This window comes from Camellia sinensis, chromosome 1, assembly GCF_055761805.1.
Source record: "Camellia sinensis isolate YWXY chromosome 1, ASM5576180v1, whole genome shotgun sequence".
NCBI lineage: Eukaryota > Viridiplantae > Streptophyta > Magnoliopsida > Ericales > Theaceae > Camellia > Camellia sinensis.
In genome coordinates this window covers 2,463,810-2,477,029 of record NC_138961.1, presented here as the reverse complement: position 1 = coordinate 2,477,029, position 13,220 = coordinate 2,463,810, and the positions used below count along the sequence as shown (strand labels likewise).

At 34.7% G+C, this 13,220-nt stretch overlaps 1 protein-coding gene and 1 long non-coding RNA gene across 6 annotated transcripts; both read right to left on the bottom strand.

Annotated features, from left to right (window-relative positions):
• Positions 1–304: 304 nt before the first annotated feature.
• Positions 305–2,344, bottom strand: LOC145823193 (uncharacterized). Its single transcript, XR_014365440.1, has 3 exons — positions 2,206–2,344; positions 1,449–1,547; positions 305–652 (listed from the first exon to the last, which is right to left on the bottom strand). It is a non-coding gene; the product is annotated as an uncharacterized LOC145823193 (long non-coding RNA).
• Positions 2,067–12,804, bottom strand: ZFN3 (zinc finger nuclease 3). Of its 5 annotated transcripts, none has more exons than XM_028245619.2 (7): positions 12,453–12,804; positions 11,195–11,352; positions 10,676–10,738; positions 5,823–5,942; positions 4,692–4,985; positions 3,499–3,828; positions 2,067–2,755 (listed from the first exon to the last, which is right to left on the bottom strand). In XM_028245619.2, the coding sequence occupies exons 1-7, from the start codon at positions 12,532–12,534 to the stop codon at positions 2,471–2,473; spliced, it is 1,332 nt and encodes a 443-aa protein (XP_028101420.1). In that variant the 5' UTR covers positions 12,535–12,804; the 3' UTR covers positions 2,067–2,470. The 5 variants fall into 5 exon arrangements, with proteins under 5 accessions (XP_028101420.1, XP_028101423.1, XP_028101419.1 ...); XM_028245622.2 differs by having other exon boundaries at positions 10,676–10,755; positions 12,453–12,784; XM_028245618.2 differs by having other exon boundaries at positions 12,440–12,758.
• Positions 12,805–13,220: the final 416 nt, after the last annotated feature.

The following is a 13,220-nucleotide window of genomic DNA, read 5'->3' as shown; positions in this document are numbered from 1 at the left end:
TTTTAACTTACAGTTTGCAAGAAAATGCACAAAACAGGCTCAGTGAGACACCAATTATTCAAGAGACTACCTATGCAAAGGAATCAATGAGCATCAAATGCATTTCTAGGTAAAGCTAGGCAAACATGCGAAGCATTCAATATGTCATACACCATGATTTCAAGTTCAATTATGAAAGCAAAAAGAAAGAATTTGGCAAACCAACGGATGACAACTTTTATAACAAACAAGTTGAAGATACCAGCTTAAAATACCACAAGTTATCTAGATATAATATGAACTTGTTGGTCCTTCTGGCAAATTATGTAAAGCTTCAAGCATCATAAATTCAATAATGAACTACTATTAGATTTTTAGTCTAGTCACTAATACAATTATTGAATGTCTAACAAATCCTTGTTGGAACTCATATCTATAGGTGAGAAACCAAATTATAGTTGTAAAACACTAAAAATGCTAGTTCTACAAATATTCCTAATAAAGGTTGATACCTAGAAGATACAGTCCACAAAATGTCCTCGGATGACTTACAAGTGAAAAAAAGAACAAACAAACAAACAAAAACAATGGACAGAGTAAACCAGTCAAAGAAATGGAGTGATGATACAGAGTGACTGCACCACTTGAGCAACTGAAAGACAGGCCTGTCACACTAGAGAATTCGTATGAGCTCGTAGTCATGCCAATAAGACACTGTAAATTACATTCAGCAAACCCTACTATTATTTTCTTTGTTTTTTTTCCTTTTTCTTTTTGGACTCATCCATTTTCTGACAGAGCTAGTTTGTAGAGAGGTGGTAACAAAATGAGAGGCCTCAAACTCACTATACATGACACAGAAACTAGATCATCACAATTATGTATGTATTTATGAAGAATAAGGTCTAGAGAGAAACAGAAAACAGGATTTTTTTTTTTAGAGCAGGGAAGTAATTGGTGCGGATCAAAATAAAATCTCAAACCCATTTTATCAAACTGCATATTTAAAACCCGAAGCTCAAAGTTAAATAGGCAATTTTCTGCATTCAAAGTAAAGACAAAAGGTCCCACATATATAAAAATCCACTTATCCAAGCACATTTACAACCACTTACCATTAAAGCTGCAAGAAACTGCAAAAGCGCATTCAATAAAAACCTAGTTTCCTCCTACCATGATTCATGAATGAAGTCAAAGTTTCATCAAAATATCATAAAGGTCTGTCTTATTCAATTTAAGTAGAACAAAGGAAAACTCTATTCATACAGAAAATCCATACAAAGAAACAACACAAGAATGATGTGCCAATGCCATTTTTTTAAATAAAACTCATCTTCATGGGTGATTTGTTTTAAAAACAACGATCAACCTTGAGGCACATCACTCTGTATGGAAAAGTTTGTATGAGTTTTATGCCTGTATATCATTTCTCTAGAATAAAAGGACCTAATTTTCATGATCACACATACCTGTCAAAATTTCTTCATGGATATATGCCACAGACGACTGGCACAGCTGCCAAAATGAGCTGAACATTCCACAAGCTGTCCGGTACTTCACAAAGATTCCTGCAAAGACCAGTGTCAAAATCTTTAGACTTCGCAACATAATATTTCTAAACCATCCTCCTGGCAGCACACATATTTCCAGATTTGGCTGCAGCAAGCAACTCAAAAATTGCAGTGAAGAGAGGTAAGCAACAAGAAATAAAGATCAGCTTTCAGGTGTTCTAAGGAAAGTCACCCAGTGAGAAGATGAATTCAGTTCTATTTCATTCTGTTGCCCTTGATATTTATGTTTCAATGGGCTGACATGAAGTTCGGCGAGTCCATTTCTGATTGGGTTAGAGGTTATGTCAGTGAATTCAAGAGCCTTCAGAAACCTATGTGTAAATTTTAATTACAGAAACTGGGGAGGACAGAAATAACAGATGAAAATGTGTAATTGAAAGGCTTCTCACACAAATCAAGCCAATAAAATTTGCAGGTGAAGCAGCAAAACAACAATGACGATGGCAGCAATAAGAAGAAGAACAAACATTAGTAGTGTACATACATGCAGGCAAGGTAGAACAAGTTCAACCATAATAAATAGAAGCAGGAGACTGTTTAAGGATTATAAGCCATGGTGACCATGAAAAAGGCCATGGGAAAGCCATATCAAAAGTCATAAACAATTGCAAAAATGGTTTACAAGAAAAAAAGAAAAAAGCCGATTCAAGTATACCAGAAAGATGGGCTTTTAGAACAGGTGAGATGTTCGCATTGGGTTCACCAAATGCAACAATATTTGCAGATTTATACAATGCAGCAAAGTGAAGTTCAGAGGAGCCAAGCCTGTCAACTGAATGCATTTTTCAGAAGAACAGGTTCAACTTTTAACATGAACTCTGTCCATCTCCAGCAATGGGAAACGAATTTACAAACAATCCTGGCTTATCCTTCAAAACATTGTGAAAAGGGAGCATTCATCCCATTTTCTGAGGGAGCATTCATCCCTCTGTGTCAATGTTATCATCACCAGAAGGCATCTGTCTTGACTCTGACAGTGAAAGGCGCCTGGGCTTTGCTGAGCCTGCATCAACAAGCCCTTCTGAGGACAAAGCTAATGCACCAGCTCCAGAGGATGATCCCAACAAACGTCGAACAACTGGGGCATGAGGTGAAGATGACGCAGCGAGGTTGTATGTGAACACTCCCATAGGGTGATCAAATTTGCAACTTGGACCAAATTTGCAGATACCATAACGAGAATAAAAAATGCACGAGGGCTCACCCTGTAGAATATAAGAGAGGCTTACTCAACTTTAGTAAGTACTAATAAAAAACCTCCATTATGTAACAAATTATAGTCGTTCTTCAATGCATTTAGCTTACATTCGTATAGTCCATTTACGTTTACCATATCAACAACAATCCCACCCACCTTTCCCCAGCCACTTATTCACTATTTATTTGTCCTCTTACCAAGTCGTCCTGATTCCCTATCAACATCATAGGCTTTCATCTGTTTGCATACCTTTTAACTTGGCTTTAGCAAGGATCAAACAAAAAACAAGCTTCGGTGTGACTTTTGATTCTCTCTTTTGCTTTTTATTTTTGATTTTTTAATTTATATCCTGATTTGTAAAAATGATCAAAGCGCCTGAACTAAGAATACTTCAAAACTAAGATGAGAGAGTCAGAACCAGTTTGGAATCATTTTTATCTTTTATGTTTTTTGTTTTCATGTTTATGGGGAAAAATGAAAATTTTGAAAACACCCATCCTTTTGCATGTTTATGTGAAGCTAGTTTTCAGAAATTCAAAAAAAATAAAAACTTTAAAAAGTTGCCTAAAAATGAGGTTTTTAAAATAAAATTCCCAAAAACAGTTTGCCAAACAAGTTTTCCATGTCAGTTTTTGTCTTTTCTTTAAAAAACAAAAATGATACCAAACACGCCCTAAATGACTACTTGCTTAGCATGAGGTACTAAAAATGAATTAAGAGATCTGATTGAACAATGAGAATTAAACTCACTGGACGTAGTGGAAGGCCAATTGGACTCAAGATACAGTCTGGAGCGGGCAGTAGTCTTTCTCTGGGATGATGGAATCTACAAACTGCACCAAACTTGCAGTCTCCAGTCTTCATGTAAAACTGGCAATCAGGCTGGCCAGGTCTCTCAGGGAAAACATTCTCCCTCTGCAATGCATAATATCCTACAGGTACGGAACCAGAACGATATGGAGAAAGTGTTCCTTGAGATCCAGAATTTGCAGCTTCACTCTGGCGTGAAGTTCCATAAATTTGATTGTTTCCTGCTGTTTGCTGCTGGCTCTCGGAAGATGAAACTGAACTTGGATGACCCTGGAAAAGGAATCTCTCAGTAAGCAGAATTGCAGTTGGCAGAACTTTCAATCTTCAGAGAACATGTTTTTCCTTGACTCGCATTAAAAATTATAGCAGTTTCAATGAAAACATAATGAAATTCAGTTCCTTGCTTCTTGCACATCTAAGAAAAAGATTCAAGGGTTTCCAATAATCCAGTTTATGGGAATCCCATTTCATCTCACATTTTGCAAGTTAAATTGAATTTTATTTTTTGTCCAGCTTTCAAAGGCTATAGCAAATCTTGTCTATGATTATCTTAAAGGTTATTTGAAGTATCAGCAAAGGAAAAATTAGTCAAACATGCTCCTAGGGGCTATGTACTCAATGTAGACATCTCCATTGAATGGATAAGCTCAACATAACATATCATTCAATGAAAACAAAAAAGACCCACTTGAGTGAAAGGTAATCAACATTTAAATAAAAGTCAAATCAGCAATAAGAAAAGGAATTAACACAATCTTGCTTTTAGAAAAAAAGAAAATCTAATATGCTTCTTAAAATAGCTCAAGCATGACTGTGAAAGTGTTTCTACAGAAGAGCATTTTATTAGTGTCTAAGAGAAGTACCTTTCTTAAAAAAAAGAAGAAGAGAGAAGTACAGTATGACATTACCACCAACCACAACAAAAAGCCTTTTTTCTTTGTCAAGTTTTCTACCCTAATGGTTTACATTACAAGTAATCACAGCAGCAACTAGAAGTCATACTTTATTGAACTTCCTCCCGTGGAGACCCATGGATCTTATTGAAGGAAGCATTTTCCCTCAAAATTTCAATATAAACAAGCAGGCTCAATGAATGTTATCGCATCTCTGAAGACAAAGAACAAAAAGCTTACACTGTATGTGTAGCCTGGGACTGACATAACACCCTGAGGTAAAATCAGAGGAGCATAACTCGAAGGGCCTTGCCACCGTGGGCTGGGAATAAATGAAGCTCTTGATAAAGGCCAGTTTGTTATTCCTCCTGGATATGATTGCTGACCAGGAGTCGTTGGAGAATGAACTGTAGGATAAACAGGAGAACCACGCAGTGAGACCATCATATTAGATGGTTGAGGATGGTGGAATTTACAAGTGCTCCCAAACTTGCATTGCCCTGTCCTCAAGTAATATGCACACTCAGTTTCATTCTGCAAGCAATACAAAAAAATATAATAAAATAAAATAAGCACAGAACTTCATCCAACCTAAAAGGAAGTATGGAATTTAACATTGACCATGTCAGAAATGTGGGACACACTGATATGGCAGTATGGCCATGCCGTATCTATACACAAATTGGGTGCCAAAAACCTCAAAATAAATATTCAATCTTGGATCTCTCTACCAAAGATGCAATTAAATGGGTCTGACGTAGCATAAAGATGTCAGGACACTGTTTGAATTTCTATAAATACCTAGATGGGTGTATTTCTTTAGAAGAAAATATGAAAAAAAAAATAGTCTTCCGTATTCAGTATTGTAAATCAACAAACTATATATATGTTTGGCTGCTTTCTATTACTTATTAATATGATAAATTGATTCGCACATATAATTGATGTACTTGTCTTTAACAAGAACATGCATTATAGCTTGATGTATAAATTCTGAAGAATATGTGACCGTAGAATATTAGAAGCACACGTTGAATCTTTAGTTAATGAAATTATTGCTTCCTCAAATAAAATAACACAACAACAAAAAAAGGATTAGCTAATTGCCGTGTCCTTGTGAAGTCCATGTCCTACTTTCTGTCTCAGAATTCATAAATTTAGCATGAACAAATTAAATGGCTGTCTGTCATATCTGTGTTCATGCCATAGATCATCATCCAACCAATATATTACATTAGAAAGGAATAAGAAACGAACAAAAATAAAAGCATATATTTTGCCCCGTATGTGCAACAGATTGATGAACAGTTAGTATCAAATCATCAAATTAAATTTAGGGAAATGAGAGAAAGTAAACTAGTGAATGCAAACCGGGCGATGTGGATAGCCTAAAATATTTAGGGTAACTCTTCCAGCAATCCCAGCCTTGTCTCTAGGATGATGAAACTTGCATGTCGCTCCGAACTTGCAAGTTGCTGTCTTCAAGTAGTACTGGGGAGAAAGAAAGAAAAAAATAAACATAGAAGAAAACATTTTTAAAATGATGAACTGAGCTCCTAAGAAAATATAAGGGACGAGAAAATGTTGAGAATTATAACATGATGCTACACAATATTCAACCAATAGAAGCTGAATTCAAGCTCTAAACAGAATGCGTCAGGAACAATCACTGCACCTAAACTAATTCTTAGAGAAAACCATGTTAGTGTGAATACTAGCATTAGGTTGGCAATTTGATTACTTGTATGTGCAACCTTAGGTAACCCAAGTCACTACCATGAGGAAAGCACATTGGATTGGCTGCAACACCTTGGAAGCTTGAAGTGCTATAGGAGATCTTCACCGGCATCAAAGGAATGTTATGGAAGAACTTCATCAGTGTAAAGAAGGCTTTGGATGGGGTGGAGATCAAGATAGGATAGACAGTGCTCAATAAACCTATGTTTGTCAACTTGGTCAACCATGTTGAGGATTGCGGTCAACCATAGGATGGTTCAGAGAGCAGTCTGACAAAGACCCACAGGATGGTCAACCATCCCCTTGCATGTGGTCAACTACAGTAGAAATCCCAAGAGACCAAAAGGCCTTAGTACAGTATGGTTGACCATAGTGATTGATGGTCGACCATGGTTGGGTAAAATTAAAAAATATAGTCATTAACTAGCCAATATAATATGCTATATAAATACCAAATGTGCCCATTTGGTAAGATTGATGAGAAATAGCTGAAGTGAGAAGTGAGAACTTATGCACTTTCTATACTTCTTAAATCACATCAGGATTCCATCCTTGTCTAAGTGAGAGGAAGCTTGAGGTATTTTTTTCTCTTCTAATTGTAATATTTTGGGTATACACTTGAGCTATCATACATACACTCATAGTCTCACAGAGTCAATAAGAGGCTTTCGGTCTCACACAATGACACTAAGAGGGTACTGGTAAGCTGCTTGTATATATGTTTGATTAGGATTGTGCTTGGTAGTTGTTGGTTTTGGGTTGAGCCAAGCCAAGAAAACCTTATTGCTTGTATTTCTTAGGCCTCATTTGGGAACCCTCCTTTTTAGCTAAAAATTCAAAAAGTTATTAAATTAGCCAAAAGGCCAACAACCCATACCAAAAAGTCAAAGATTCTCTTTTCTCTCTACTTTTCGCACATCTTTTCGTAAAAAGTCAAAAAGTCATCCCAAATATACTAGTTTTTTCTAGCTCATATTTTAGCCAGATAGCCAAAAAATTACTAAATTAGCATGTTCCCAAACGAGGCCTTAATGTAAGGTCACATTTGTTTTCCCGCACCAATGGTAGGACTGGACTAAGATTGATGTGAGTCCCATTCATAACATGTTTGGTTGTGAAAATAACAACCGGATTGATAATCCAATTGGATTCACAAACCCACTGACTAGCACAGCTGGTAGTGACATGGGATTGAGAAATGAGTCCCATGGGATTAGTGTTTCAAAAACTATTTGGACCTTAGCCCATGCTTTTTTGGTGGAGCACTGTTTAAAAGTGGTGGTGGTTATATTTATATTGTGGTTAATTTATGCCTTTTTTTCAAATAATTTATCTGTAAAAGAAATATTTAAAATTTTTAATAAATAAGCTTGTTTGGTTTCGTTTTTCTGAAAACAGTTTTCAAAAAATTCGACTTTCTTATTTTTCGTTTTTTTTACAGAATTTTTTTAATATTTTAAGCAATTTTTTAATTTTTAAATATACCTAACATAAATATACCTAAAAAGTAAAAAAATTGTGAAAAAAAACCTTTTAAAAATTCACTAAATACCAAAAATACAAGAATTCAGTACATTTTTTTGTATTTTTATGTATTTATTAAATTTTTTAAAATATTTTTTCACAAATTTTTTACTTTTTAGACACATCTAAGTAAGGTACATCTAAAAAAGTAAAAAAAATGTTTAAAATTTTAAAACTATTCATTAAAAACAAAAAAACACGAAAAACAAAAAATTCAGCTTTCAAAAAAATTAATCCAAAAAACTCAAACCAAACACAATGAATGATTTTTTTAATATATTTAGTGAATTTTTAAATAATTTTTATGCAAAATTTATATTTTTAAGTGTTTCTAAATTAAGTGAACTTAAAAAGTACAAGAAAAAAATAATTATAACATTAAAAAATGCTAAAAATTAAAAAATATTAATTATATATATTAATACTATCTCTAATATTACTAATTCGGTGGCTTACGAACAAACACTCATAATCCTACATCTCCAACCTAATACCACCATACTAATAATCTCCTCACTCAACCCCACCGTTTCTTAATCTTCTCCATCCTATGGAGCCAAAGAAACGAGCCAAAGGTTGTAGGTTGTTCTAGGGAAAACCTATTGCTATAAAGGGTTTGGGTTAACCTAGGAAAACCCATTTGACTTAGTAGAGAACGCTAACAAGGTAGGCCTGGAATGAACATGGGCACAAGGGTGTGCCAAATCACAATAAATCTTGATATGAACTTTAATGTATGTTTTGGATGGTTGAGATGAATGAATACATTAATCTTGATAGAATGATTGAAAGAGTATTATTAGGTTTATATTATGAATGAATGTGCCTTGATTGTAATACTTGGTGATTGACATTAAAAGAGGAAACTAAAAATTGCCATAGTTGAAAGATTGGCCTTGGAATATAAAAGGTAAACGGTTTGCAGTGACCAATCCAAAACAATTAACAAAGGCAATTAACAAGCAAAATTTGAGCGATAGGACTAAAGTGCGAGACACTACATAAACCAAACCAAAACACATCTATGTTCATTTTCAGATAGAACAAATACTGCAGCCAGCAAAAGTAACAGTTTGGTGTTCTGATACTAAAGAGAATAATTCATATGCAAAAAAACAGGGGGAAAATACAAGCCAGAAGTCTCCAATCTATAATTAATAACAGATGGCTGGTCAATATGTTTTCCCTGCTGGCCATAACACATCTGAGGACATTTTGTGATGGCTTGTTAAATGGACATTGATGAAGCACTAGGGTAGTGGATGGAATCTTGTAGGAAATAGGAAATATATTTTAATCTTACCTCCCTGCATAGTTGTTTTACGCAAGTACTGCCTCTCCAAATCTTAGTACTTTTAACCTCCCTAGGTTTTGATGGCAAAGAGTTAGTCAGTCAAATTCAGTGGTTGAGAAGAGGATGGAAAATGACATGATGGAATTTGAACCAAAGTGAACAAATATAGGAAATTATCACAATTTTGCACTAATATGCAGGTTTCCTATATACTATTGAGCTTTTTCTCTGAATTTTCTAGTCATAAGAACTTGATATTATTTGCACAATAAAGACTTTAGTCTAGTAAATTTATGAGCAGATGCCTAAGTTCCTAGTTAACATTTATGAGAAAGATAAATTTCTAATGATTTCACAGGATATTTGGACCAAATAATTGAACATTGAAGGGGTATCTGCTTGGTGGGTCGTTTGAATCGAATCTTTTCTCTGCCCTCTACAAGTTGTTGATGGTTCACAGTGGCTAGCCCTCTCTCATCCATGGACATATATTCAGGAGCAATATTCTCCCTTAATTGCATGATGCATCTCAATGTTGGAATTGCTTCTTGGGTGCAAACATAGCAGAGATAGCAACTAGAACAGTCCCATTAACTTATGGGTTGCTTCAACCCTAGTAAGTTCAACTGTTCAACCAAAAGGAGAACAAGAAAATAAAACATATCTGCAACACATTACATTGATTGCAACCACTCACGTAAAAAACAAATGAATTTTATATTAGCTACCAGACCAAAGAATCCATCAATCAAGACATCTAAACAATGTATAGATATATCTAAATCAACTAGGACAGTCTAGTTATCAAAAAATATCTGCCACTCAATACAAGAACCTAACAATTTCAAATATCAGATAAGGAGCTGCTCTTGAACGGTTCAAAACTGAGTTGGAGAGACATGGCCACAATGACAAACAGCTTTATCTAACAAAACTAACATATATCATATAATCCTACAGTCACAAAATCGTCCAATCAAATTATAATAATTCTTTCAACATGGTGCAAGAAATATCTCATGCCCTGCTCTAGAAACCATCCTACTATTAAATCCAATTGGACGTGACAATGGGTTAGTAAACCAGCAGAGATGAGTTTTAAACGACATATGGATTCTATGTAGTGGCTTTTTGTTGCAATAATAGACTGACCCAAAAAAAAAAATTAGGACACAACATACACCAAGTAGATCACCCCATTCACAGCTATTTTCCCTCAATGCAGCAGGGCTTCGAATATGACAAATGCCATAAAAGCATTGAGTCATTAATAGGGACGGTCCAATATCAGGGAGAAAACATAAGTGTTAGGATCTTAGTGCCAGTGATCAGCTATAGTCTTTCAGTAAAAAGAGTTCATATACCTAGACACAAATGTAGACCAGCCACTATCCATGTTAAAATGCATAGAAAAAAAAAATGCATCAAACAATAAACATATGCTCTGAACACATCTTAAAATCTGTTTAGCTCATGACATTATAACGTCACATCATTGTGTAGTTTGAGGATAAGATAACGTAGAATAATTTCTTATGGCATAATGTTACTATTCAAAGAAAGTAATATACTTTATCCTACAGTACATTTGGTACTTTAAAAAGTACATAACAAAACCACTGACATTTTTTTATTTTTTTATGGGAGAAAATGGAAGATCAATGCATACCTGACATTCAGGCTGTCCTATTCTTTCTGGGAACTCCCCCTTCATCCTTGAAGTGGCAATAGCCTGGAATTCAATAGAATCTGATTGAACAGTCAATTGGAAAGGAAAAAAAAAAATAGCAGTAATATATCAAGATAAATCTTGATGGCACATGAGACTAAAAAAAACAGAGTATATCCAAGTCATTCATTAGGATAAGACTATGCTTAGTTACTATTAACAACCCAAAAAAAAAAAAAAAAAAAAATCCATTGATTTATGAAATTTAAACTTTTTAACAATTCTATATATCTATGAAAAGCAAGTTAAGGCTTCATAAAATAAGACTAAAAGCATGCATATCACCGTGCAACAACAATTCAACTAAAAGTTGTGAGATTGTACAATGATAAAACAGAGATCTCAAAATATATATATATATATATCTAAAAACCTGGTCAACAATTTACAGAAACTATTTTAACTATGCATTAACAAATTCTAAATTCTAAAGTTTTCCAATCTATCAGTGGCTTTTACCAGTTTCCTATTAGGAGGATGGTTAAATCGGCATGCCGCACCAAATCTGCATAGGCCAGTTCTGATGTAATAAGAACAGTCCGGCTCTCCTTCACGCATAGGATAAGGTCCGGATTCCATTATTTCACTCGACCTCAAGTTCATTTGCCACAGTGTATCTGAAATATAATTAAGAGTAATCAGTTACGAACTTCAATCATGTGAACAACATAGTTCAAGTAACAAGCTTTGATTTATTATTAAAATAAAGAAAACTGCTACAAAAGCAAGTTCTTCTCACCACTTTTTCTTTTCCCACATAAATAAGAGTCGGCTCCATTTATATTCAGTAATGTCTCACTACCTTAAGTATGAGTAAGAAAATGTAGGTTCGTGTAATATTACTCTAGAATAAATATTCTAACTATGCAGTTCCTTTAATACAGTCTTGAAAAATATGCTACTTTGTACATTTGAAATGAAGCTGCCATTCTATTTCAAATAGGAACTCAGCTGGGGAAAGCAAAGGAGAAGAAAAATAGATATTAATACCACCATGGGTTCTTACAATTTACAAAAAAAATGAAAAATGACAAAAGAGGAAAATGAATGATTAAAAATATGAATAAAGGAAAGCCACTTTCAATCTTTTTCTTTCTTTTTTCTTTTTCACACTATTTCCAGAAGCCAAACTGAAACTGGCAAAAATTCATTGTTACCTAAATGACAACTAAAAGGACAAAATGATAACAACAATACGATACAAGCCATCAATATAACAATGATGCCAAACAAACAGAGAACAAAGAAAACATGAACAGATCAATGAACCCATGACTCATGCTTCCCTAAATCTTCGAAATTACCAATGCAACATCATTTATCTCTCTCTCTCTCTCTCTCTCGTGTGTGTGTGTGCAATTTTTTTGTGGAAAAAAACAAAAAGGTATTTCCAATACATAAGAAAGCTAGAATTTTGAAACAGGAATCAATCATTATCAAAACAAAAGTTAAATAATAAAAAAATAGAAAGGAATAGAAAAGCAATATTTGGATGCAAAAGCATTGGAATAAAAGACAGCTGAATACAAATTCGTTTGAACTTAAATCAAAACAGTAATATCGAAAACATCCAAACGCGATCAGATTCTTCAGTGATCAATCCCAAATTAACCAGCAAGAAGAGAGAGAGAGAGAGAGAGAGAGAGAGAGAGAGAGAGACGAATTCAAAGCTGAAAAAGGTCGTAAACTGAATTGCAGTCCTACATTTGAACCTGACCTTCATCCAAAGGCGGAGACAAGGAAGAAGGAGCGTCGGTGACAGCGGCTTGGGACATCGGAATTCCGGCGTCGAATTCCATGAGAGAGAAACCTCCATAATCTCACCAATCTCCCATCACCGCCATCTCCACCTCCGCCGCCGGAACTCGCATCACCGACCTCGTTCTTCTTCTGCACCGAATTCAAGCCTCGTCGCCGATGATAATGAAATGCAGTGAGAGAGAGAGAAAGAGAGAGAGGTGGAAACGTTCTCTCCTCTCCACAAACGAAGAGGGACGGAGAATAAAAACCAACCACCCAACACACACACACACACCCACACACGCACACAAGTCATCTGTTGCTTTTTTTCACCCGCGTTTGAGGCGAGCAAGGATCCTCTAGAGTGATTTTTTCTTAAAGTTTTCTAAAGTGTTACATTGTGTGGTTGAGATTTAATGGCAAGTCATATCAATTTTTTTGATGTAACTTGCCAGTAAATTTCAACCACACAATATAGCACTCTAGAAAACTTTAGGAAAATTTCACTCTAGAGAATCCTTGGTGGTTTGAGGCAACAACGGCTAAAATTATTCCACCCTCCAATCCCCAAACACTAGTCTATACCCTATTATAAAATGGGTAAATTAGATTATCTCGTTTTATGTTTACTATTTTTTCACTCTAATCCTTTTAAATTTATTTTTTCCATATTCATCTTTTATGTTTTAAATTTTTTTAATTTATTTCAAAACTTAATTTTGTTTAGAATTAAACAAAAAATAAT

Excerpts from the sequence above, each read along its gene's own strand:
- ZFN3 (XM_028245618.2), bottom strand. The coding sequence starts at position 12,551 with ATGGAGGTTTCTCTCTCATGGAATTCGACGCCGGAATTCCGATGTCCC. Across the intron at positions 11,353-12,439 it reads GATGAAGGTCAGGTTCAAAT|ATACACTGTGGCAAATGAAC; the intron begins GTAGGACTGCAA and ends ATTATATTTCAG. Across the intron at positions 10,739-11,194 it reads ATCCTCCTAATAGGAAACTG|GCTATTGCCACTTCAAGGAT; the intron begins GTAAAAGCCACT and ends ATTGAATTCCAG.